Here is a 24,224-nt window from a genome sequence, read left to right on the forward strand (position 1 = left end):
CACAGTCAGACAGACCCGATTACAATACCCTCTCTTCCCTACCAGGGGGCAAGGGTACATGCCCAACCATTATCTAAACTTCAAACACATATGAGCATTAAAAACTATGGGCTACCGCTTCAAGGAACTTTGTTTGTCACTAGCTCTATCAGACTTTGTTTATTTTCTTGAAATGTGTTAAGTCTGCATGCTGTAATTTAATGATATTGTCAGTGGTTTCACAAGTGTTGTTTCACACAATGCCCCCACACTTTTTGTCAGCAGTATAGGCTAGGCTATTAATTATTATTTGTTCACCATCCCATGACGAAAATAATGAAATAGGATGTCATAACATGTCATGTCATGAATAATTGATCAATTCCACTGTTGCAATGAAGTCTGCTTATTTGTTTAGATTCCTCCCCTATGAAGACAACATTGTCACACACACACACACACACACATGCAGACACGCATGCACGCACACACAAACCTTGGTAGCGTACTTGGTTTGTGGTCATTAAGTTGTGTTCAAGATCGGCGTGTCTGCATTAATGAGATATTGAAAAGTATGATCAGTCACTTTTTTCCAGGCTGTACCCATAGGCTGTACCAGGGAATGTCTAATGGCTGTACTGACTGGACGACTTGTGTTACGCCTCTTTCTGTGAGCCTCCCAATCAGCTTTCAACGTAGTTCCACGATGGTACTCACGTGCGTGTTTCCTGTCCACACTTCCGGATCATCATGGCGGCATCCATGGCTTGTCAGGCTGTTGCAAGAGGTCTGCGTGGGGCAAGTGCCAGTTGCTTGTTTCTTAATAAAAACAAGGTAACGCTTAATTATGTTCTGTTCACATTGTAACTACGCTTCCTACATGGAAGTCTGACTTGTCTTCAGTGAGTGTCACTTGAATAAATGCCGTTGCAAGCTGTGCTACCAGCTGTACTCGTGTTGGTCATGAAAGTTCAACCCACCGAAAGATTTAATTTACTGACACTTATCCACGGCACTTACTTCTAGAAAAAAAAAAAAAAAAAAAAACGCTGATGCATTTTTTTGCAATCCGTGGACCTCGGCTTGCAAAGCTGTTCGTTAGCTAGCGACATATTTTAGTTAGCTTGCTAACTTAGGCAACGTTTGCTAATTTAACTTTCATGTGCAACCTATTTTGAGGTTAAGCGTGTCAGCCAGCTCAGCAGTGTTAAGTAACGTTAATGAAACATCAAGTGAGGGACCTCTGACAACGAGGACAGAGAAAATGACCTTGAGAGAATCATACCTCTGACAGGAACACTGAAGCGAAAGCATAAAACTTTCCTGTCCTTGGTTAGTCATGACCGTTAGCTGGCAGAATGAATCAGAGTGTGGGTGGTGTGGACCTTTATATAGGCTAATGTAAATCGCAATGTGGTGTTTGTTCCCATCAACGCAGCAACATGTTTTGCTCCCAGACAAAAAGTGCAATAGGCTACCACCTGAATGCACTCAGGTTACTTTGTTGATTCACGCTCTCATTGAACCACAGTTTTCTAAGCCCTTGAGTTGAGCCTACAGGGAAATACACCACCATCTGACAGCATATAAGACAGCATATAACTTTATGAAGAATAGCATCTCTTTTTTGAAGCAACCCGTGGTATTGATAGATTTATAAAAAAATGTGTCATGCAACATTGTCATCCACTGAGTTTGGAGCCTATTAATAACCAACGAAGCCCATGTTTGCATGCCCAATGTTCCTATAATCAGACACATTAGCTTGCTGACTTTGAATAGATCTTTGGACTGAACAACCTTTGTTCTGAGCTATGTTAGCTACTTTAGCAACAGTGCAAAGGGTAGCTGTGTTATCAGTCTTTGAAGTGTAGCCTACTCCTGATAAAAGCTGTGACATTATCAGTATGTTTTGTTAATCAGAACAAGTGTGTTAGTGTTAGCAGCTCTACACTGTTAATGTAAGAGTCTTTTATAAATTGTGATTGCATTGGTGAAGATTATTTTAAGCATTCAACAGATGGCATTTTTCATGCGGATTGATTTGATATGGGCATCATACAGCCAACAGATTGTTGCCCTATGATCCCAATTAATGATCCGCCTGTTTGCATGATGTAGGCTAAGGGTCTGTTTAAATAAAAAAATAAATAAAAAAAAACTGAGTGATGTTTCGACAAGACTGAACTGTGGGCCTTAGTGGAGCTTTGTACTCTCTGAGTGCTTTTCTAGTTTCTTCATATTTTAGAAAAGTTTCCTTAGAGCAAGTGAAATGAATAATCGCTGTGTTATATTTTAGAACTGCGATGTAAGTTAGTTAACTTTTTTTCCACTTATATCAAATTGATATGCTAAAAGCAATTTAGGCTAGCCGCATTGTTCGATAGGCTACCATAAGCTTTCCATTGGCACATTTTTTGGTAAATGATCAGGCTTTGTGTACTGTACAGTGAGATTTTCTTCCATCCCATGATTGATTTATGTGTATTTATAATATTTCAAATGACATAGCTAATTCTTAAACATCCTTTGTACTGTATTGCCAATATCTAATATCACATTTGCACACTGCAGTGTAATCTGTTTGCAACACTTAATGAATTGTGAAATAGTGCAAAAACAAAAATGAAAAATGAGGAACTGAATGTAATGAAAATACTCAGTAACGGTTTCTGTAACCAGTAACTCTACAAAGTGTTTTGACTGATACTGATGTAAGTCAATTAAATTGACTGGATCATTAATGCTGTATGAACATCAATGTCACAGCCTGATGAGGCTTGCAAGTAAACTGACAGGCTAGGAGGGTTAGGCATAGGCAACTCAAAGAGTCAATGTCTTGCCATTGATATTAGACTAGTTATTCATCATTAAATTCTCTTTATTTAATTATGATGACCTTTTTTATCACAAATTGCAGAAAAGCAAGATTTTATTTTGTTTGACTTTGATCCAACCTAACTATCTTTATCCAACCTAATTGACCATTTTTTGCCTACTTGTAGTAGGCTAGACCTATGCACATTGTATGGGTGATTGGATAACAGTCTACCAAATAAGTAGCCTACATGTATGCTTCTTCAGTAGCAGGAATGCCTTGCACTGTATTGAAGCCTGAGATGTCATTTCAAGGATGCATTTATGGGTAAGAGTAAGGTCACCCTTGTCAAACCCTTGTTTATGTATGCATCATCAGTCTGGGTTTAAGTTGTAATTCTGGCAGAGAAGATCACCGCGAGCTGTTTACTGTAAACCACCTCACAAGGGAAGGATGCCAGTGAACCGTCTCGCTCTTCTCAATGGCTGAGTTCAAACTGGGTTTTCTGTGTTATGGAGGAGGACGTGTTTTTCTCTGGCAGCGGCCGGCAGGGAAAGGACAGAAGGAGAAAAAAAAGAGGAATAGCCTTTGCTTGATGTCCATCCACCCATGATGCATTCACTGCTCTCTGATGCAGAACTCAGTGCAGCACTGCAGTTCCAGCAGATCCACACACATCATTTCCAACCTACTGCTCAGACTGCAGTCCACGCTCCTTTTCCCACAGCTTTTGCCCTGGTGCTGACCAATCGGATCATTTATAAATGAGGCTGCTAGTTTCAGTATTTCATAAAGGGTTTAAGTTTTTGCCATTCTGGTTCCTGTGTGTATACTGTAAAGGAGAGGAGGTTGATGCTCTTGGTTGACTGAGTGATGGTGTGTATAGTGTGTTTTGTTTTCTTTGTAACTTAGCAGGTTGTATAGACAGGTCAAGTTGAAATGAAACACTCAGAGGCTGCCTGGTATACAGATCAATACAATCTTGCTTTTTAGGTATAGTTATCTTCTTTATCTAAAGACCGCCTCTTCTCTTTTCCTTACTGCTCTGCAGCCAAATACACAGACTTTCACGGCAGGAAGATCCAGTCTAGTTTGGCATTCTGCACTTCTTAGTCAGCATATGTTTTCATCTTGTTGGTATAATGAGACATAGCTGGTAACAGGGGACCAGCCTCATCTGTCTGGAAGAAGGCTTTAGATAATGAAAAAGTACACAGTGCCAAGTCATATTACAGTGCATGTCTTTATTGAAAAGTATTTGTGTGCCAACACTTGCTTAAATTCGGAGGCTACCTTTCTTGGAACATGTTGTACTATACTTTAGATCAGAGTGTGTTTTGAAAATGCTTTTTTTTTTTAGATTAAATTGGGGAAATAGGTTCAATTCAGCTCCTGTTATAAAATGAGCAGTTTTAGCATACTGCAGTAGCTAACAAGCTGATGTTGAGTATCATTATATCTTTAGAGAGTCTTGGACATTTGCCCAAAAACAATGTCCAGCAAGATCGGTCTGCCACATGTACAATTAGTCCTTGCAAGTCCACTCTAGGTCCCACCTGTGTTTTTCTCCCCTCATCTGCTGGCCTCTTGCTGACAGGATAAGGGTAATGATCTAAGAACATCCAGTCCCCCTGGCCAGGAGTTTGCTCCACACTTGACTGACAGGTAGCTATCACCATGATCCGGCCTCTTCGTCTATGGCAGCCCATTCCACAAGGAATTCAATTTGAGAAGGTTTGTCAATAACAATGCAAAAGAGATCACAACAATTTTTTTTTTTTTTTTTTTGAGGAAAGATGGTTTGGAGGAAGGGGAGCTGATAAATCAAATCCTCTGGACTGCAAGTCTGGTGCGTCAGATAATCCTCAGGTTATGCCCTTTTTTTTTACCCCCTCCTGCTCTCTGCTAATAGGAGTGCTGCACTGCGCTGCATTTGGAAATCACTTGCAAAGTTTGAAAGTGTCAAAGCAGCCTTCACCTCATATTGCTGCAGCAGTTGGTGGTGTGTTGAAACAGTGGAGTCGGCTGAATGAATCTTGAATATTTTAGAGGGGGCTTGGGCGGTGATGGTGGTGGTGGTGGTGGTAGTGGGGGGCGTGAGTGGGGGAGGAGAGGGGGGTGACTCCTGGCGCGAGGAACTTCAAACGGCGGTCGGCTTCCCCATCTGTCTACTGCACGAACACATTTACATTTCCTCCCCGCAAGGGATACAGTAGACCAAGTTTGCTGTAACTGGATTTGAATATCATTTCACCAAGGTTAATAGCCATTTCTGTTGCTCATAAGAGCTGTTTAGGATTTTTCAATAATTTAGAAGGCTCGCGATCATTCAGAATATTTTGGCAGGCTCCAGCTCGGTGCAACCCTACAGGGACTTGGGTGTTCTACACCGTGTTTCAGGGTGATGAGCCTGATTCCTTCCCGTATTTCGAAGACACTGTCAAGGGCGTCTGAGAACAATTAAACACTGAGAAAAGGAACATGGGAAGGAAAACACGATTAGGCCCATCTTCCATTGGGTGCTACATAGAAACGGCACATGCTCTGACGCCTCCAGTTCCTATGTTAGCATACGCATAGTATACTATACTAACATGTTTACTGTAGTTTTAGCCACGCTCGCCTGAAATATAATAGTTTTCACACTTTCTCTTCAGACCTGCGCAGCACAATTGCCTCTACATGGCCATATGTTACATAATGTCTAAAGTATATTTTCTCCTTTTCCCCTGAGCTACCTACCTTCAGCAGTGTTTGGTTTATTTCTGGGGCCTTCTGGGCCACCTCACTCGCCTACTGCGTTTGAATCCCACAAATAGTCTGCTAATGATGCTCCTCATTAGCTATGCTAATTGGTAAAATTATTATCCGAGAAGAACTGCTTTGCTTAGAGACACCAAGCGTGCCTCTGTGAGATTAGGCCTCTCTTCCACTTCTCAGAATGTAGATTGCTGTGATCGAAATCCTGCAATATGGCATGTCTTTCTTCCACACTACTCTTCCCTGTCTGTTGTACCTGATCTTAAGCTCTGTATGGCTCATTCGTATTATATGACCTTGTAACTTGTGAACAAACATGCACCGTGTGGTGGAATAGACTAACCTGTTACAAGCGATGTGAGAAGAGCTCTACTGAACTTTGGAGTTAGGACTGGAAAGAGCTAATTGAAAGGGACAGTATGATTCCCCCCCCCCCTCCTTAGTGACGACATACTGGGTTTCTAGTTGTGTTGCATGTGCAAAATTTAAACTTTGTACTCCTTGTTGATGTTGAAGTATTGTAGTTCTGCCTTAGATTTAAAAGTTTCTTGTCTCTGTCTCTACCTGAATGAGACAAGCTTTGTGACATTTATTTGTGCCACTTTGTTGACAGCCAATAAATCTGTCAATTAGTTGCATAGATTAACAAAAAAAGAACAGTAATTACAGTAAAACAAAGTTGTGAAATTGCCCTTGCGCCTTTCAGGTTAAACACAAATGTGAACTGAGCAAATCAATTGTGTACAATCACCGAAATTAAAATTGATTAATTTCTTTCAAATTTCGAGGAAATAAGTCCCGTAAGGATCATTCTTTTTAATGAACTTAGAGGCCATTCAGAGGTGCTAATTAAGGAGAGACATTTCAAAGGTTTAGGGCTTAGCTGAGATGCCAGTAATGAGGATTTTATCCCCAGGGATTCAGTAAACTGCTACTGTACAGGAGTGATCCAGGGCACTAGACAGATCTATTTTTTTAAAGAGCCATTCTAATCCATAACTTGACCAAAAACCAGTAGGTGGACCACAGCTGTGCAGAGTGAAAAGTTAAAGTTCCATCATGTTATTGTATTTTTAAGATGTATGTTTGTGTGTGTGCAGGCTATGGTTAGTGGAAGTCATGAAATGAGCCAACAGTTTGTAGAATATTAACTTGTATGCTGTTTTAGTAATTACTTTCCAATCTTATCCCTTTCGTCAGGGACTTTTCTGGTGCTTGTTCATTTTGAGAATGGTTATTTGATTAAATTTCAAATGATAAAATGACAGAACTTGGAATGATAAACAAAGGTAAGGTAGTAAATAAAAGTTACATAAATAAACAACGCTCTGACAGAAATTACTTGAAATTAAAAATGGGTTTGTGGTGGGACTTGACTGAGTTGACCACAAATGAGGGTAATGCTGTTCCAGAGACCCTTAATAACCAATAATCTGAAGCGTCCAAGAATAAATGAAACCATAATAGAATTTTAAGGAATACCACAGCAGAAGAGTGAGTTTGTGTTGCACACTCCGTGAACCGTCTTGTGACTCTATAGTACTAGAGACTGGAGACCGCCCAAGTGCCTTCTCCAAGATCTGTGGGAAGTCCTTGAGAGGTTTCATGACTTTAAACCTCTTTGTTGGAAAAGCTCCCCATTGAACGTCAGTAAGCCCCACTTCCTATTCCCAAAGAAAGACTTCTGCGGTCAATACAGATTTGTAAATAACCCCTCATGAATATGGAGAAAAAAGTTTTCCCCTGTGGTGGAGAGGCATCTGCTTTTTTATCCTCCACCTCACAAGGACTCTGGAGTCGATGCTTTATTGGTATATTGAGTTTTCCTCTTGCTGTAGTTCTAATGGAGATGCTTTCATTCAACCTCTGAGACAGGCTAATGATTATAGCCTCCTCATATTAGCATGAAGTGCTATACATTAGGGAGCTGATGGGCAATTTCCATGCTGTTTATAGGTTTTACTTACTTGCCAATCCTTGAAGGAGGATTGTAATGTTTATATCCATACTTTCTTATGTTTATAAACATCCTAAATGTCCTTTGAGACGCACTGAGGGTATGGCTAATGCCGCTTTGGCTCTGGCAAGGAGAAATTGTTGATCCCTCCCTTGACATTTTTTGCATACAGTAGATACTTTGTCATCAGTAATGTTGGTGTATTGGATTCTGACCTATGGAAACAATGGAAAGAGCATTTTAATCGATCTGGATTGCTGTACAGCATGACAATATAGCCCTCTTGTTAATTTGAAGATTGACATATTAATATTGACAAAGTTTGGAGAACATCAATGTAAAATACCTAATTTATGTACACGATTTGTTTCACCTTTTGAATGGCAAGAGTGTAAAAAAGCCTCTCTGTAGCTAGGGATGTAACGATTACCGGTATAATGATAAACCGTGATAAAAATGTTGACGATAACAATTACCGTTTTCATTTGAAATATCATAATTATCACGGTTGATTACCACGGTGTTGAAACCGTGTGTTTCATACTTCCCCGAGCCTGCTTTTAACATACAGTAGGCCTGGTACAGTGAAGCAAAATTGGTACCCTACTGATTCTGTTGTCTAATTGATGGTTTTAACTGCTATTTGGATTAGACTACTACTGATTTTAAAAGGCGGAACATTTTCACCGCAAAACTTGCACTGTATCATTTAGCCACTCTGCGTCTTTTTATGTTTGCGTCCACATTAAATCCATTACACTCACGTTAGCAGAAGAACACAGTAGCCTAAAATTTTATTTCGAACACTTAATTTGGTCTCACTGGGGGTAGGAATTTCAAGGCGGCCACGTCGTTGCCCCTTGCGTTGGCCGTGATGTCCCTTTGAAAATCAGAAGTTTACAGGCCACGGTGGCCTTGGTGCCCTTCTTTCAATATTCTGCTTTGCGTCCTACTAATAGCGAGTTTTATTTAGCCTATGGCCTGTCAAAATATTCACAGCGCAAATTAATTTAGTCTTTTACACAGTGGAGAAAGTGACAGCGCAAGCAAGAAAGTGCGTCTAAATTCACCCATTCTTCTCAGTTGAACTACTCGCGAAGTAGCCTATATACTCATCACACAGACATCACAAGCTTTTAAACGATGTTAGCCGCGAATTGCTGTGATGAACGGTTTGCGAGAAAAGTAAATAATATAATTCAATTTAATCATAAATGAAGGTTTTGCGTCCATCTCCCTACCCATTCCTCTCGGTGCAATACTTCACGAACCTTTCGTTTAACACATGACAAACCATATATCAGAATAAACAGCAGACCTTACCGAACACAAAGGTGTAAAGCAGTCCCCTGTACAGTTAGCAGTTCCAGAGTAATCCAGTTTTGAATTTGCAGTAAATTTCGACATGCATGGATGTCTCCAAATTAGGGCTTTAAGGTTTACAATGTGTTTAAATTGTTCCACATGATTTCATAACGGGCCAAATACAAAATAAATGTTACAAATATCGCCTAGATATCGGTAAATCAGAGGACAGCTGACTAAGAGTTTGTGAAAGTAGATCACAAGATGCTAAGCATGCATCTAGGCTATTTGAGTTTCTGTGCTTAAATTGTTCAATACATGATTTCATAACAGGCCAAATACAAAATAAATGTTAAATATAGCCTAGATATCTGTAAATATTAGATGGTCAGATGATTTGCAGTTCTATGTAATATGTCATGTTTCATGTTTTTGTAATGTTTCATACAGTGATGCGGTGAATAGGCTATACAACTTTGATAATTTTTATAGCCTACTACTGTATAGTTAACTTTGGCCTTGGTGCCCTAACATGTGGCCTTTGTGCCCTCCACCAAATATGCCCAACTGAAGGCCAAGTGGCCTTGCCCCCAGAATGGTGAAATTCCAACCCTGGTCTCACTCATTGGATCCAAATAACAGTAATAGCAACCTCCAAGTAATGTTAGGGTAAGTTAAGCTATACAGTAAGCACATAGCCAATTAAACATGAAAAACTGAACGGGACACTTTTTGAAACTATTTCAGCTTGTGTAGGCTCAGTGCTTTCTGAACATATTGAACACACTTTTAAAAATACCGTGATGATACCGAAAATCGTGATAATTTTGGTCACTATAACCGTGAGGTTAAATTTTCATACCGTTACATCCCTATCTGTAGCTAACCATAATATAACCCCTCTGCCTTTTTAACAAGTTAAGGGAGTCATTTAACAGCAGTAGTCCCTCTGCTTTGCTTTTTTCAGATCTACTTTGTGAGTGACAGATTAGATTAATAACAGCATTGGCAATGACACACACTTCGTTAGCCGCACTCCGGCTCAGTCAAGCAGCCTTGTCGAGGCTGTTTATTGGTTGGCTCAGCGAGGGTAGCCAGGCTTTGACCTTCCCTTCAAATGGAGCACTTATTACCCCAATAAATCCTTGGGAATTAGAAGACGCCTCTCCGTCAGCATGGGGGAAGGAGCTTATGACATTGTCGTCCACTTGCTGAAAGAGATAGGGGCTTGACGGTGCACTCACTACGACCAAGTAGAGTTGGGCGATGTCCCCTTAATTGGCATCTGACGATGGGTACAGTGAAACATTGTGATTGATGATGAATTCGTTGGTGGGGGCGTGCGGGTGGTAAACACAGTTGTGTGCTAGTTGCACTGGTTTGAATCCACAGTTTACGTGTTGAATACACAATACAACGTGTTTTGCAGTAAGTTGCTGGTTTATAGAATGTTGCAGCTCGCTCTCGTCGCGAGTCCTGGCTCTCTCTGCCTCCCTCTCGCCACCAGCAATTTTAAACTGCGTGACATAATAAAAAAAAAAAACATGGCTGACTTGGATTCGGGCTGGGCTTGATGTCAAGCCCCGCCTTCCCACAGGCTGCAGCGAGATGCTCCTTAGAGCTTGAATTTCCTAGTCGTAACAATAATAATTCATTAGGACTATTTTCTGCTAAAACATTAGGCTACATAATTTACGTTGAATGTACAGTATGTTGATATTGCAAGACATGTAAAAAAATGCATGTTAATAATTTACGTTCAGTGTATGTTGATATTGCGAGACATGTAAAAAAAGCAGGAATTAGTGCCTGGCATGTGGGAGCGTGGCATCACAATGGTTGCTCCCCATCGTGATGTCTGTCAACCATCGTCCATCGGCACAACCCTACGACCGAGAGCTCCTCTTTTAAGCTTAACAATCAACCTGCAGCCTCACACTTACTTACACTTATAGATGATACTCCAGCTTCACATCTACAGACTTCATCTACATCTCAAGTTATTAAAGATGCCTAGTCTGGTGTAGACTGACTTGTCCAAATCAGTGAGAGTGCTGCCGACTTTGGCACAATGAGAGAGTGGCGCTGTAACTTTTTTTGTGAGGGAACTTTGTGTTGGCCGTGGGAGGAGCACCTCTGCCATCTGCTCCCTCATTGCTGAATGTGATGCAAGTGCTGCCTCAACTCTCCTCTGCCCTTGTTTTGGCGAGCACAAAGTCACATCCCACTGTGAGCGTTATTGAAGAAGGCCTGTGACGCATTTATGAATTACTAGTCATGGTTATCATGGATTTATCATGGTTATCGGGATTACAATATGCTGAAGTCATTTTGCCTTTTCCCCAGTTTATTTATTTTCATTGTTGATGAATCTGTCAATTATATTGTTGTTGATTAGTTGTTGAAAATGGTGAATCATATCTGTTTTTCCAAAAGCCCAAGATGTTGTCCTCACGTGTCTTGTTTTATCCACATTCTACATATTCATTTTACAATATAAACTGAAATTGGAGAAAACCAAAATATTACAATAGCAATACATGTAATACTTGAAAAACAATCAAATAATTGTCAAAGCTCTTTAGAACAGTCAGTATGGTGCTGTATGATACAGCTTCAGTACCACCAGCGTGCATGTGAACTTAGCACGATCGTCACATGCAGAGAAGCACTCGGCATTAGGGCCCACAGGCAAACACTGATAAATGTTTCTATGCTGGTGGTAATTGTTATGGTTGATGTCTTACTCCACCCCCCCCATCATCCTTGTAATCATCTTCAGTTCCATGTAGCTCCAAGCCCATTTGGCTTTGCTAACTGGTTTTCCTTTGTTGTGTGAGTTCAGTCAGATAATTGACTCTTAAGTGTCATCAAATGATAATGGACAATATGAGGAGAAGTTTATGTAGTGTGACGGAGTTGACAATGCTACTCATCATTGACATTGGGTGCAGCAGTAGCGTTATGTTTAGTCAAAAAATACATTCATGAAAGATGTACTGTCTTGATGTTCTTTTTGCTGTGTTTTTCCATCCACAGCTAAATGTCATGTTTTTCGCTTCACAGCTGCCAGGAGCAGATTGATGTTGTACAAAACATTTTGGTTTCAAGCTATCCGTGGCCTCCAAAGCTCTGACCACTTACCAAATTTATCTTTTTTGAAATTCAAGATTGTATTTATGCACTATTTTGCATATGCAAGAGCAAGGCGGATACTCAAGATGGTGCGCTCAAGATGGGGGCATTTCATATTCCTCTACACAGTATGTCCTACCACAATTCTGAATTAATCATTTCTCTCCCGGTCAGTTTGCCCAGAAATGAGCACTGTGATGTCTGTTCACAGGGTTGGCCTGTGGAGGTAGTGCGGTAATAAATGTCGAAGGTTTCCCTGTTGTGTCCTGTGTGAAACTGGCAGGGCGGTAGAGAGAGAGAGAAAGAGAGAGGCCTGACTTGTGCTCACTCATGCATACCTGCCGAGACCAACTCCTCCATTTCTAATTTCCATCCAAGCAGGGGCTGAATTATTGCTTTTTATGTTTTATGATTTCACTGCAAAAGAACATTGTCTGTCTCTCGCTTTCTCTCTCTCTCTCATTTCCAGAATATCTGCAAGCATTTCTTTCCTTGACAGGCTGGCTTTTCTCCCTCAGCTTCTATCGTTGTTCTCTCTCTCTCTCTCTCTCTCTTGTCTCCCTTTCAGCTGACTGTAATTTTTTTAGTTAGACTGCTGGATGGGTGGTAAAAGTGTGTGTGTGAGAGAGAGAGATTGTTTTTGTGTATATTCATAGCTAGTATTTAACAGGCCTAGCAAGCCTGTCTCCTGAGTACTGATGAAGATAATTGCTGTAGAATGAGTGTCTCAAGGGAGAGCTGCTGTCTGCCACACATTGCTTCCTCCTCTCTTCTGGGGCCTGCCTCCACTGCACGCGCTCAGTCCGTCTCCCTCTGCAGGCCCTCCCTGGCCCAGCATTCCCTTCCCAAGAACTAGTAACCTACAAACACAAGCTACGCCTGGGCGTTGAAGAATTATGGGCCAAACCTCCTCAGGGACAACCCCTTACTACCCCATCTCCAAGGGTTGAGTAATGTTTCCGATAGTTACATATATTGGCATTTTTTTCCCTCTAACTAACCTTGAACAGATGTCAGTGGTGTTTATTGCTACTGATATGAACCAACGTTATGGCTTTGTCGAAACAGGAAAAAGATGTGGATACACAGGTGGCCGTCTCATGAGTTTCACATGTGAAATTTCGAACAGTGATGCCACCAGGGAAGGAAAATTGATAACGGAGTAGTCACCAGGGGAGGCAAATGGCAGATGTCTTCATGATGGAGGACAATTTTACTGGTTGCGGTCCCAGCTACGCTTACCTCCTGGTACCCTGTAGGTGTAGAGGGTGGACGAAAATAAAGTGCTTTTCATGTGTTGCCTCTGTTTTTCTGTGCCCCAAGGTAACTGACAGTGCCAGAAGGGACGCCGGCAGCCCCATTTCTCACTCAGCATCTGCTATTTTCGGGAATCTCTCTCCCTCTCTTTGTATCTCTCTCTATCTTCTCCTCTGTTGACAGTAGGGTCTCCTCTGATTGGTTTAAAATGTGTCGTCACTGTCCTGTCTCCAACCTCTTTGCGGATATAGTGAAGAAGACTTAGTTAGGCTGCTGTTATTAAGGGAGAGTTCCCACTTGGCAGGAGTGAGCGAGAGTGTGTGGCACAGCGTGCCACTGTACTTGTCGGGTCACGTTAACATCTTTCTGTCCGTTTTTAATGCCCTGTGCTGTTAATTATCCACTTACTTAGGCTTTTCTTGTGCATGGTGGACATCTTTCCAAGTATTTTGGACCCAGTGTCTGCTGTTGGTGCTCTTTATCAGTCTGTTCCCAGACTGCTGGGCTGTTTTGTTGTGTTCATTATCTTTTAATGAAAGTCCTTTTTTTAATTTATCGACATGCCATTTTAATTGGTATGCAGCGATGCTCAGCATGTTATCCTCTTCAGTAAACTTGTTTGTTTTTTTCCTCCTCTTTTCTTTTGCACACAGTTAAGGCCCTGGAGGTTAAACTTGACATGAACCTACAGACTGAGAGTTGATTCGACATACAGTATATCCTCTTAACCAAGCTTATAAGTTGTGCGTGCTTATTTTTCTTGCTGAGCCTTAGCTTGGAAAGCGACGATGAATTTATGACAATCAGGTCAAGGTTTTAGAATCTTCCAGAAAATCCCTTGTCCCTCTGTACTCAGTGCTGAAAAGGAAGAGTTGTGGAGCTCTCCCGAAGAATTGCGTTGGCTGGCACTTAATACGAAGATAAATGCAGCGTTTAGACTGGCTATGTGTTAAGTGGGACAGCTGGAACTTTTCAATAAAGGTAGGTGAGCGGAGTGGTTCGTTTTCTTTGCCTTTGTGTGACTGTTTTTAATACCTCCTGTCCTGCCATTGAACCCTTAACAAAGCTGCAAGCCTGATAATGAGAGCGGGCTGGCTGGCAGATGCAGACGATGAGCGTTCTGTGCCTCGTAGGCCTGGAAGGGAATAAAACGAGGCAATGCAAGGCGCTCTGGCTCTCTAGATGCCTCTCTGATCAGTATGGTCTCCTTCAGGTGTCAGAAGCTAGTTTGGTGATGGAAATCTAGAGACTAGAAATAGTTACTTGATTAAAAAAAAAACCCCAAAGGAATTCAAAAGCGTTATAAGACAGGGAGTGTCAATGTGGACAAATGACCTTGATAAAGTGATTGTTACTGTTTCACTTTTTTTTTTTTTACTGTGGTAAAGCTATAGAATGGGTAGGACATATGACCCAGGCAAAAAACAACTTTGAAAATATTTTACTTATGCTATGCATACCTTGGGGTTTTGATTAATAAAACACCATTCCTGACAGTGATGAGCCCTTTTGCCTTTCTTTGCAGTTCTCACTATTTTAACTTGTGCGTGTCTTGATGTGCAAGGTGGTAGTATGAGAGCACACTCCTGGTGCTAACTTTAGTGGATATCTAGGGAGCACAGAGCATAAGAATGTATGACCTATGACCAGTTATTTGCATTCTGTTGCTATTTGTAGGCAAATCTTTGAAAGTGTATTTATAGCCCAATAATTAAGATGCAGCTGCCAGTAATAGCCTACTTTAGCCAGCTTTTGATTGATTGGATTATAGTGCACTCTTTCTGACTCTTGTCAAACCGCATTCTGGAAATGCTGCTTTTAAAAATCCTCTTTAAGCACGTTCTATGCAGATGTATCAGACCATGTAGCTTTCCCCTTTTCGGAAAGATATTTTGTCAAAAACCTGAAGGGATTAGTCTAATTAGGACCCCACCCTTACTTTTCGTCCTCGGTGTAGCCAAACGTGCTGGATCGACCGTTGTTGACTCCGTTTGAATAATTGTGAGGTTTGCGGAGGGTGAGCAAGAGTGAGTCGGTATTGTTAAATGAGGTTGGGGGGGGGGAGGAATGCGGGGTTGTGTGCTGCCCCTGTGCTCTCTTGCTCAAGCGAGGCCAGATGCTGCGGTTGCCACGTCCCCCCCCCCCTCCCCAACCCCCCACCCCACTCCACCCTTCCCACTCCCGTGCTCATGAATGATGGAGACGCAGGAAGCTTCATTTAAAAGTCACGTAGTGGCCTTGTCAGCCCTCTACAACCACCATGTCAGATGGCACCGACCTCTTCTTACCTCCCCATCCACCCCCGCCACCACCACACACCCTTTTTCTTTTTTAAAGTACCCCTTAGTCATTCCTCCTGTCAAAACCCATTTTTTGAAAGACTCCTTAAGAAAGGTCTCTTGTTTGATCAGCTTCATAGACTTTGTTGTACTTGAAGAACATTGAATTATTTATCAGCTGTGCTTGTAGTTGATTTTTTTTGAGGGGTGATGTGCACAGGAGTCATTAGAAACAGAGACATGGAGTAGGGAAGAAATTATTTTAAATTACTCAAATAACCTGAAGTCCTTTGATGCATGATTTCATCTGCTGTTCTTTCCGATTCTGTGAGTTTGTTACGTAACTCCGCCGATGCAGGAATACGGTTCACTGTCAACTTGACACTAAGTGTTTCTACAACAGCTGCTTGGTTTTGCCAAGGGAATATATTGTCACACATCATTAACAAACCATGGCTATGGAGCGTTTTCTTTCTCTAAAAGCAGTTTGGACCTTAGCAAAGCCAAAAACTCTAGTGGAAGTGGGCTTTCGTTGTTTGGCCCCCACACTATTCCCACATCAGAAAGAAAGCTTGTGCATTTGCATGTTAGCTTCTTACCACAGATTTAATGATGATTAAGTCAGGGAGGTCTGAAGGACGACCCCAGGCTTATTTTTCATTCCGCGTCCTTTTCTCACTTTCAGTGTCGATGGCTTTGTTCTCCCTTATGAAGTTGGCTTTGTTGTTTTCCCCTCCACTGGGAGACTGGGGGCCCCCCTGACGGAACAAAAAGAGAAATTAACCCCAGCGCCGCGCATCTCATATCAGGCTGTCTTTTTTATGTCTTTTTTAATCACGCCAAGCAGCTGGAGTCAGCGCTAGGCTGGTTTGCTGAGCAAACAGATTGTGCGTAGACGACACCTGTCTGACCCTGCGGGTGTTCTCAGAGGCTATCGAAAGGCAAAGATGAGAGGCCTTTAGAGAGGTACGGTGTGCCAAGATGGGTGGTTCAGAAGTTCAACTTCATCAAACGTGCTTGACTTCATACACAGTCACGTCTCATGTTTGAAGCCCACCCTCAGTTTATAACAAGCACAAAGTAAAAAGTGATTGTTAGTCTTTGCAGTGGAGTAAATATAGTAGATGCGGTCTAATAAGTTAGTCCATTGTCCTGACCTGAAGTAGCGGTCATTGTGCTACAGGAAAAATAAAAATGTGCTATCACGTTGCAGTTCAGTAGTTGCAGCCATGAACATCTTTTTTGGACTTCCATATTGTTCATGCAATTGACTCACACCACTTTTCAATATGTGGAACACAGCTGACTGAACAGTGACTCCGCTTTAAACTTGTTTCTTATTTGGCTCTGCTGTTAAATGTCTTCTGCCATTCACAAGCCACCACTTCACTGCCAGCAACGCCAGCGTTTTGAAAGCGTTCGGGGGAAAAAAGCCTCATTAACACAGGCAATTTACAGTTTGTTTTCAAGGTAATTGTGTCTGCCGTTTCTGAGGAACGAAACCAGTGTCAGCCTGAATTCATCCGTCTCATCCAGGTTCAGAGCTTCAGAGAGACAGGAAAGATGAATCAATGAAATTCTCCCTGCAGCCATCGCCTAATCAATAATCACAGAAGTTTAGTTCCAGCCTGCCATTTTACAACACTTCCATTGACCCCATGCTGGCTACAGTTTAATGTCTGGCAGGTTTAATGTACAGGCGCTGGCTCTGAGCACCTTGTGAACCATTAACGTGAAGGGCAAAGAAATTAAGAGTAAAAAAGAAGGTCAATGTTTGAAGTGCAGTGCAGTGCAGCTGTGCTGGGACACATCTCTTTTAGTGCGTTTAATGAAAGTCACTTTCGTTCGTTGCCATTAATTCGTGATCTCCTGTATCAATTAAATGCTCAAACAGCCCTGTTTAATAGTTATGGCATACAGTATGTATCCCTCTTTGTCTGTATCTCTTTGCTCCTATTCTTCTCTTTTTCTCTCCTCTCCTCTCTCTCTCTCTCTCTCTCTCTCTCTCTCACTTATTCTCATTCTGGTTTTCCCTCTGCAGTTGGCTAGAGTGAGCTCCCGGCGATGGCTGAACTTGCAGGAGTACCAGAGCAAGAAGCTGATGCAGGAGAGCGGAGTGACGGTGCAGCGCTTCTTCGTGGCCGACTCCGCCCCGGAAGCCCTGGAGGCCGCCAAGAGGCTAAGTGAGTAGCGCCTGCGCCGGCCGCTCGAACCGCACTTTACGCTTGCAGCCCTCTGTGACAGGAGAGGGCCCTCTGCGTGTGCAGATGAGCTAGCTGCAGCGGCAGCAGCCAACAACAACAACAACAACAGCAACAACTTATGTGTTATGATAGTCAGCACGTTTGGTTCTTTGTTGAGCTGAGGGTTGCCTCACATTCACTAGCAGTAAGAGATTTTCCATGTTGGCAATTTATGGCGCCCATTTTTCACACTTTTCCCTTTTTGTTCTCTCTTCCTCTCCCCCCCCCCCCCCCCCCCCCCCTCTCTCTCTCTCTCTCTCTCTCTCTGTCAAAAGCTGTCTCCCATTGTTGCCTTCTTGCTGTTTTGATTTCACACTGTAATACCCCCGATTGGCACATCCACAGAAACGTGCACTCGCTCACTTTCACGCCCACTGCCCACCACCACTGAATGTTGAATTCATACAAAAAACCTCTTTTCAGCTTCTCTCTCTCTCTCTCTCTCTCTCTCTCTCTCCTTCTCCCTCCCTCCTTTCCTTCGCTTTCTGACAATCGTGCCACCTCACAGAGACCGCTGCGAGTCTTGGCCGAGCTGGTGGATGCGGTCCACCTCCAGTATTAACAGCGGCAGCCTTCGCCCGATGCAGTGCCAAGATAAACAGTCAGGGTTTGATATCACACCATGGCACCCCCACTTGCTCTCCCCTTCACTCGGAGAGGAGATGCTGTGTGCGTGTGTGTGTGTGTGTGGGCGGGGGGGGGGGGGCTGGGGGGTCTGGAACTGGTCCAGATGCGGGAGCCTCTCCACAGCCTCTCCCTGTGCCCAGCCTTGGCCGGTGTAATCGGCAGCTTATCTCTCACTGCACAATGGGCCGCACCACTGTCCTCTTGTCCTCCCACTGAATGCTGTAATTCGGTGTGTGGCCCTCATGTTTGTTTGTTTGTGTGTGTGTGTGTGTGTGTGCGCGTGCTCGCGCGCCTATGTGTGTGTTTGTTTGAGTGAGAGAGACTGTTTGTGTTTCTCGCTGAAATGGCTTTATAGACTTAGAGTTGCCATGGATCCCCATTCTCAGATTTGAGTGCATGGTGGTGTATGTGTGTGTGCACTGAGTCAGTCTCATATCAAGTGCGAGACTTTTTCTAGGGCTCTTCTTTGTTGTCGTGCCATAAGTAGCAGGGATGAACTCCTCACCGTGTGTGTGTGTGTGTGTGTGTGTGTGTGCGCTGCAGAACCTTTTGGTTCTGTGGGGGGAACGTGGCCCACCGGTGTCTGCGCCGAGGCTTACGGGCAAAGCCAGTCTCTGAGGTTCTCTCTGGAGAGAGGGAGAGAGAGGTAGGCAGCCTAAGAGCCCAGGGTAGCAGGGGCCTGATGGGGGATTTGAGGTGACCAAGCATGACCCAAATGGATTTCTGTGTGACGGCGATACAGCGGTGAGCCTTGCCTCGCCGGAACAGGGCTCTCTCCATTGGGCTTACCTAGCCATGACGCAGTGAAGGTGACAGCTCAATTGGTGTGCCGTGGTATCTCGCTCCACACACACACACACACACACACAAACACACACATACATAGAGAGAGACACACACTTACACACAGACAAAGGCACACCAGAGCACTGCATGCTGCAGTGGTGAGATATCACTGTGGTGACGTTGATTTATTGTGGCAGGTGTGGATTCGATCTTAAATCATCACATACAGTTTGAGGATTTGGTTCCTGACATCTTGTGTGCTTAGCAGCAGTCACATGCTGTAAAGCATCATACGCACAACATAGATGTGAGCATGAAGCGCTAGTGCTGGCTACAGTTGCTCTACTCGCACACACACACACTCTCACACTCTCTCTCACACTCACACACACACATAGACAGACACACACACACTCTCTCTCTCTCTCTCTCTCTCTCTCTCTCTCTCACACTCACACACACACATAGACAGACACACACACACTCTCTCTCTCTCTCTCACACACACAGACACACACACACACACACTCTCTCACACACAGACACGCACGCACACACACACACACACACACACACAGAGTCTCTCTCTCTCTCTCTATCTCAATTTGTCCCTTCCCTCTCTCTTTCTCTCTTTCTCACTCTTTTTCTCCTTACTGTCTTTGTTAGCCGCCCTCTCTCTCTCCATTCATCTCTCTGTAGTTATGATCCAGCACCTGTCCCGGCCCGCACCCATGTGCCTCTGCGCCAGACAGGGACTCAAGAGGGGGTGTTGCTCATTTTCACACTCATAACAGAAAAAGCCTCCGGCCCTTCCCTGCCCCTCTCCTCTCCTCTCTCCTGCACTCTTAAGTAATCTAGCTGTCACCGAGGCAGGCCCGATGCTGGCCTCATCAGTCAACGCATAGAGAGAGAGAGCGAGCAAAACAAGAAAAGAGTATGTGTGTTTTGTGCGTCTCAGATTATGTAGCCAGTGCCTGTGTCTACTACCGGCATTGCCATTCTGGGAGACGCATAACAGAGGAGGGAGGTGTGAGTGGGAATTGGGGCGGGAGGGGGGGGGGGGGGGGGGGGTCACAAATGTGCGGCGTCCGAGAGCTGATTGGAAGATGGAGTGTGAAAGTTCCGCGCCGTGTGCCACGGGGCATCATAAATCAACGCGCAGCCGCCATTCCATATCTCATCCAGCGAAAACACTTCACAGTACCGCACCGTAAACATGCACTTTGCAAATGAGCAAAGGAGGAAGCAGAAGGAGAAGTGGAGGGGAAAAACAAAAATCAGGGGGAAAAAATCAACAAAAAAGAGCAGGAGGGGAAACCTATTAAGATGAAATGACTTGCAGAAAAGTGGCTCCAGTCTTTTTTGACACCGGTGCTGAGGAGTGAAGAAAAGTGGTTTGGCGTAAAAAAAAAGCACCTTATCAGAGATTCCATTCAAGAGGCGCGGCTGGGGTGTGATCGCAGACGGCGTATTCATATGCCGGCTTTGAATGGAACCTTTTATGGTAGCTTGCCATCCTTAGAGATTAAAGCAGGATATGTAATGAATATAAATTGTTGTGGTTCCCGCCTCATCTTTTTTCAAAGAGACACACAAACACACACATGTACATGCACACACACGCGCAGATACGCAGGTGTACCCAGGTATACATGTGCATACATGAATGTGGTCCATCGAGTACATGGATGTAATTGTTTTGTTCACTGTTTACTCGTTGACAGATCTGATGACTGAAATATTATGGAATATTAAGAATGAAATACATCAACATTTAAACACCCAAGTCAATCATCATCTGTCAGCATGTTTTTTTTTTTTTTCTTCTACTGTGCGGGGCCCAGCGATTGAAGAGGGGTAGATTGTAAACCATTCTTGAAGAACGCTATCCTTTACACGTTACCCGATCCCACTCCTTCTCTCTCTCCCACCCGCTACCTGTCACTCTTCATTGCCCTTTCTGAATTAAGGCAAAAAGTTCAAAAATATACTTCAAAAACATTTCGTAATTAATATTCAGTACTCTTCAGAAATATTAGTGAATCTTACTAAATGTTTCTTTCCATGTACCGTATGTTGATATATTAGGAATATTGAGAATGTTCAGTCGAGCAGGGGACATGTTTTTCCTCCTGTTTTGTGAAGTTAGGAGGGAAGCGTAGTTGTTTGTCCTTTCTCTTCTCTTCATTCTTTTTCCTCCTCTCTCACTCTCATTACTCCTACGCTTTCCATCTCCTAGAGAGTTGATGGTTATTCAGGAGCTTCTTTTTTTCTGTAAACAGAAAGGCAGGCTCCACAATTAGAGAGAGAAAGAGAGAGAGAGCAAAGGAGAGAGTGATCATGTTAATTCATTTCACTGCGATATGAATATTAAAAGCAAACAGTGCTGTTTAATGCGCGACAGTCAAGTCTCATGTGTGCTTATTAGAGGAACTGGTAGTTAGGTACGTCAAAACACAGCATGATCCGTAGACAATGTGACATTTCAACAACCTCAGGTGGCAGGTGTGCAGACCTCACTAATCGCTTTGCAGATCCCAACTTCTCATAGTTCAAAGAAGTTTTATATTCTGTCAGTTAATTGCTAATAATGCACAAGTCAATGTTGTTTCTTAAACGTCTTAAATATTTCCAATGTGGTATGTGTCTTAATTTATGGTGCAATTTATAAGGTGTTATATTCTTGGTATGAAACCCAAAGTACATTGATTAAAAGCTTAGAATCGAGTGGCTGATCGAAAAGAGGTCTCTTTCCTTGTGTTCTCAGATTTTGGCTTAAATTGGTCAGTTAGCTTTTGGAATTTACTTTGGGAAAGTGATCCACTGTCATGGATGCAGACTTCGTTTAAAAACTAAATTAAAATGGAGAGGGTATGGGGGAAATTGGGAAAATGTTCGTTTGCTCTTATTGAACCTGTGTGAACCAGATGATGAATTAGGCACACAGATTCAATTCCCTTTTAAATATTTACTCTTATGTTATTTATTTATACCCTTTCATTAACAATGCTGTTTTGTCTCAAGGCCATTGAGAGAGCCTAAGGCTGAACCTCCCATGAGCAAATGCTCGGTGACAGTTGCATAGAAAACAAAGAAATCTTGAACCAAAACTCTGTCTCGAGGAGGGGAATGGGCTCATAGGTCATTCTCCATTATAAAAGTCACCTTATTGAACACTCAGTGTCAGAGGCAGGACAAGGGCAATCAGAAGCAAGCTACACTTGGTTTCCTCAGTGTTTTAACTTGAGGTATGTTTTCTTTTAACAGAATGATCAAGCTTGTTAGTCTGACGGAAGGCCTCCATTCCTCAGTGAAGAGCTTTGAGAAACCTACTGTATGTCGGCCTCAGATTTACTGCAGTAAGAATATCATTATAGAACTTGGAGATGACAGCGTGCACATAGCCAAGATGTACAGTACACTCGTATGAATGGAGGCATTAAAGAGTTGCCTACTTTGTAGTGACCATAGAGTTTTACAGGGAAGGTGCAGATGCTGTGTCTGTGTTTGTATGGCACACAGGTACTTGCACCTCGACTCCTGCAAGTGTCTTCTCTCTCTCTCTCTCTCTCTCTCTCTCTCTCTCTCTCTCTCTCTCTCTCTCTCTCTCTCTCTCATTCTTTCCTTCTCTCTCTCGCTCTCTCTTGCTGGAGATCATCTGTAGCATACCATATGCTTCTCTCTCGCAACGCCACTCCACCGAGCCCCCACCATCTGTCTCCTCTTCTCTCTCTCTCTCTGGAAGGCTTCTTCAGTCATGCGTGGCGTTTGTGTACCCCTGCCCCCGCTCCTGTTTGTGTTTAACATCTCTGTGCAAACGATGAGCATGTTTCTCTTTCATATTTATTTATTCACCAGTGCCACTGTGTGTGTGTGTGTGTGTGTTTGTTTTAATCCTCCTGCATGTGTATATAGTGTGGGTTGTGTTGTGCCGCGTTGCCAGTCATCAGTCAGTCTGCATTGTTGAGGAGAGTGGAGGCTTTGAGTGCTTCTCCCTGGCACGTAGCTGGTGTGTGTGTCAGCCGCTTCTGATGGTCTCCCTCTGATGTGGGATAAAAGACATTTGAAGGATTTTTCAGCGTTTATGCAAATGCATCCATTGGTGTCATGTAATGCGCCCATCCTACTGGTTCAGCCTGACTGACAAACTTGTGTGTGTGTGTGTGTGTGCGTGTGATTGTGTGTGTGACTGTGTGTATGTGCGTGTGTGCGCAGGTGCGTGCGAGCGTGCATGCGAGTGTGTGTCCATATGGGTGTGTGTGTCGTGTGTTTGAGCGTATGGGTGTATGGAAGAGAGTTAGGATTAGTTGTGGTCATGGGGAATGAGGATGGGTGGGGTTTAGGGATGCACAGAAATGGATCTTGCCCATATTAGATCAAACTCAATCGCCCGTTCGCCAGTACTGATATGTGATTTTTTTTTTTTTAGAGTCTTTCCTATACTAGAATTAACCATTTGCTCTTATTGTGATTTCCTGTTGTGGCACAGGCACATTTCCTTCAATTCTACCCAAAATGTATACTTTAAGAAATCTAGATTGTTTAAAACTAATAAATAATACATAATTTGAACTTGGTGTACAGTAGATGTAAAATAAAGAATTTGACATCTGACATTTTCAAGTAAATATAGGTCTCATCCTATTTGAATTGATCTGGAAGATGCTTCCTCCAAAACCCCAACAGTTTGTGCTGATATAGTCTCATATGCAGATGCCGATAATACAATTTTTTAGCTGTTATCTACCCATACCGATGTCATACCAATAATGTCTCACAGCCTAGTGGGGTTTAAAGTGGATCTGTGGTTTAACCCTTAGAACCCGATTGACACAAATTGCGTCAAAAAACACACCCTTTCTTCTCTGTTACATTGCTCCGCGACTGTTCATCACAACGAGATAAAACCTTTATTTTATGACAGAGAAGAAGTGGGGCTTTCCAAAGAGACTACGCACTTGTCTGTACGATCAAGTATGAAAATTAAAAAAAATCATGAAATTATATAAAATTGCATCATATTTAAAGTCTATACTTCTCTGCGTTCACCTGCGCACCCATTACTCTCGTTTGAATTA

The 24,224-nt window shown here is 42.9% G+C and overlaps 1 protein-coding gene across 1 annotated transcript in view; it reads left to right on the forward strand.

Annotated features, from left to right (window-relative positions):
• Window positions 1-702: 702 nt before the first annotated feature.
• The window catches only part of suclg2 (succinate-CoA ligase GDP-forming subunit beta), an 84,715-nt gene continuing 61,193 nt past the window's right edge, over window positions 703-24,224 (forward strand). Inside the window, exons 1-2 of the mRNA XM_042088668.1 lie at window positions 703-813; window positions 17,532-17,673. Of these exons, the coding sequence (XP_041944602.1) occupies window positions 730-813; window positions 17,532-17,673 (226 nt within the window). The 5' untranslated portion in view covers window positions 703-729. The remainder of the gene's footprint in view (window positions 814-17,531; window positions 17,674-24,224) is intronic.

Source organism: Alosa sapidissima, chromosome 4, assembly GCF_018492685.1.
Source record: "Alosa sapidissima isolate fAloSap1 chromosome 4, fAloSap1.pri, whole genome shotgun sequence".
Taxonomy (NCBI): Eukaryota; Metazoa; Chordata; class Actinopteri; order Clupeiformes; family Clupeidae; genus Alosa; species Alosa sapidissima.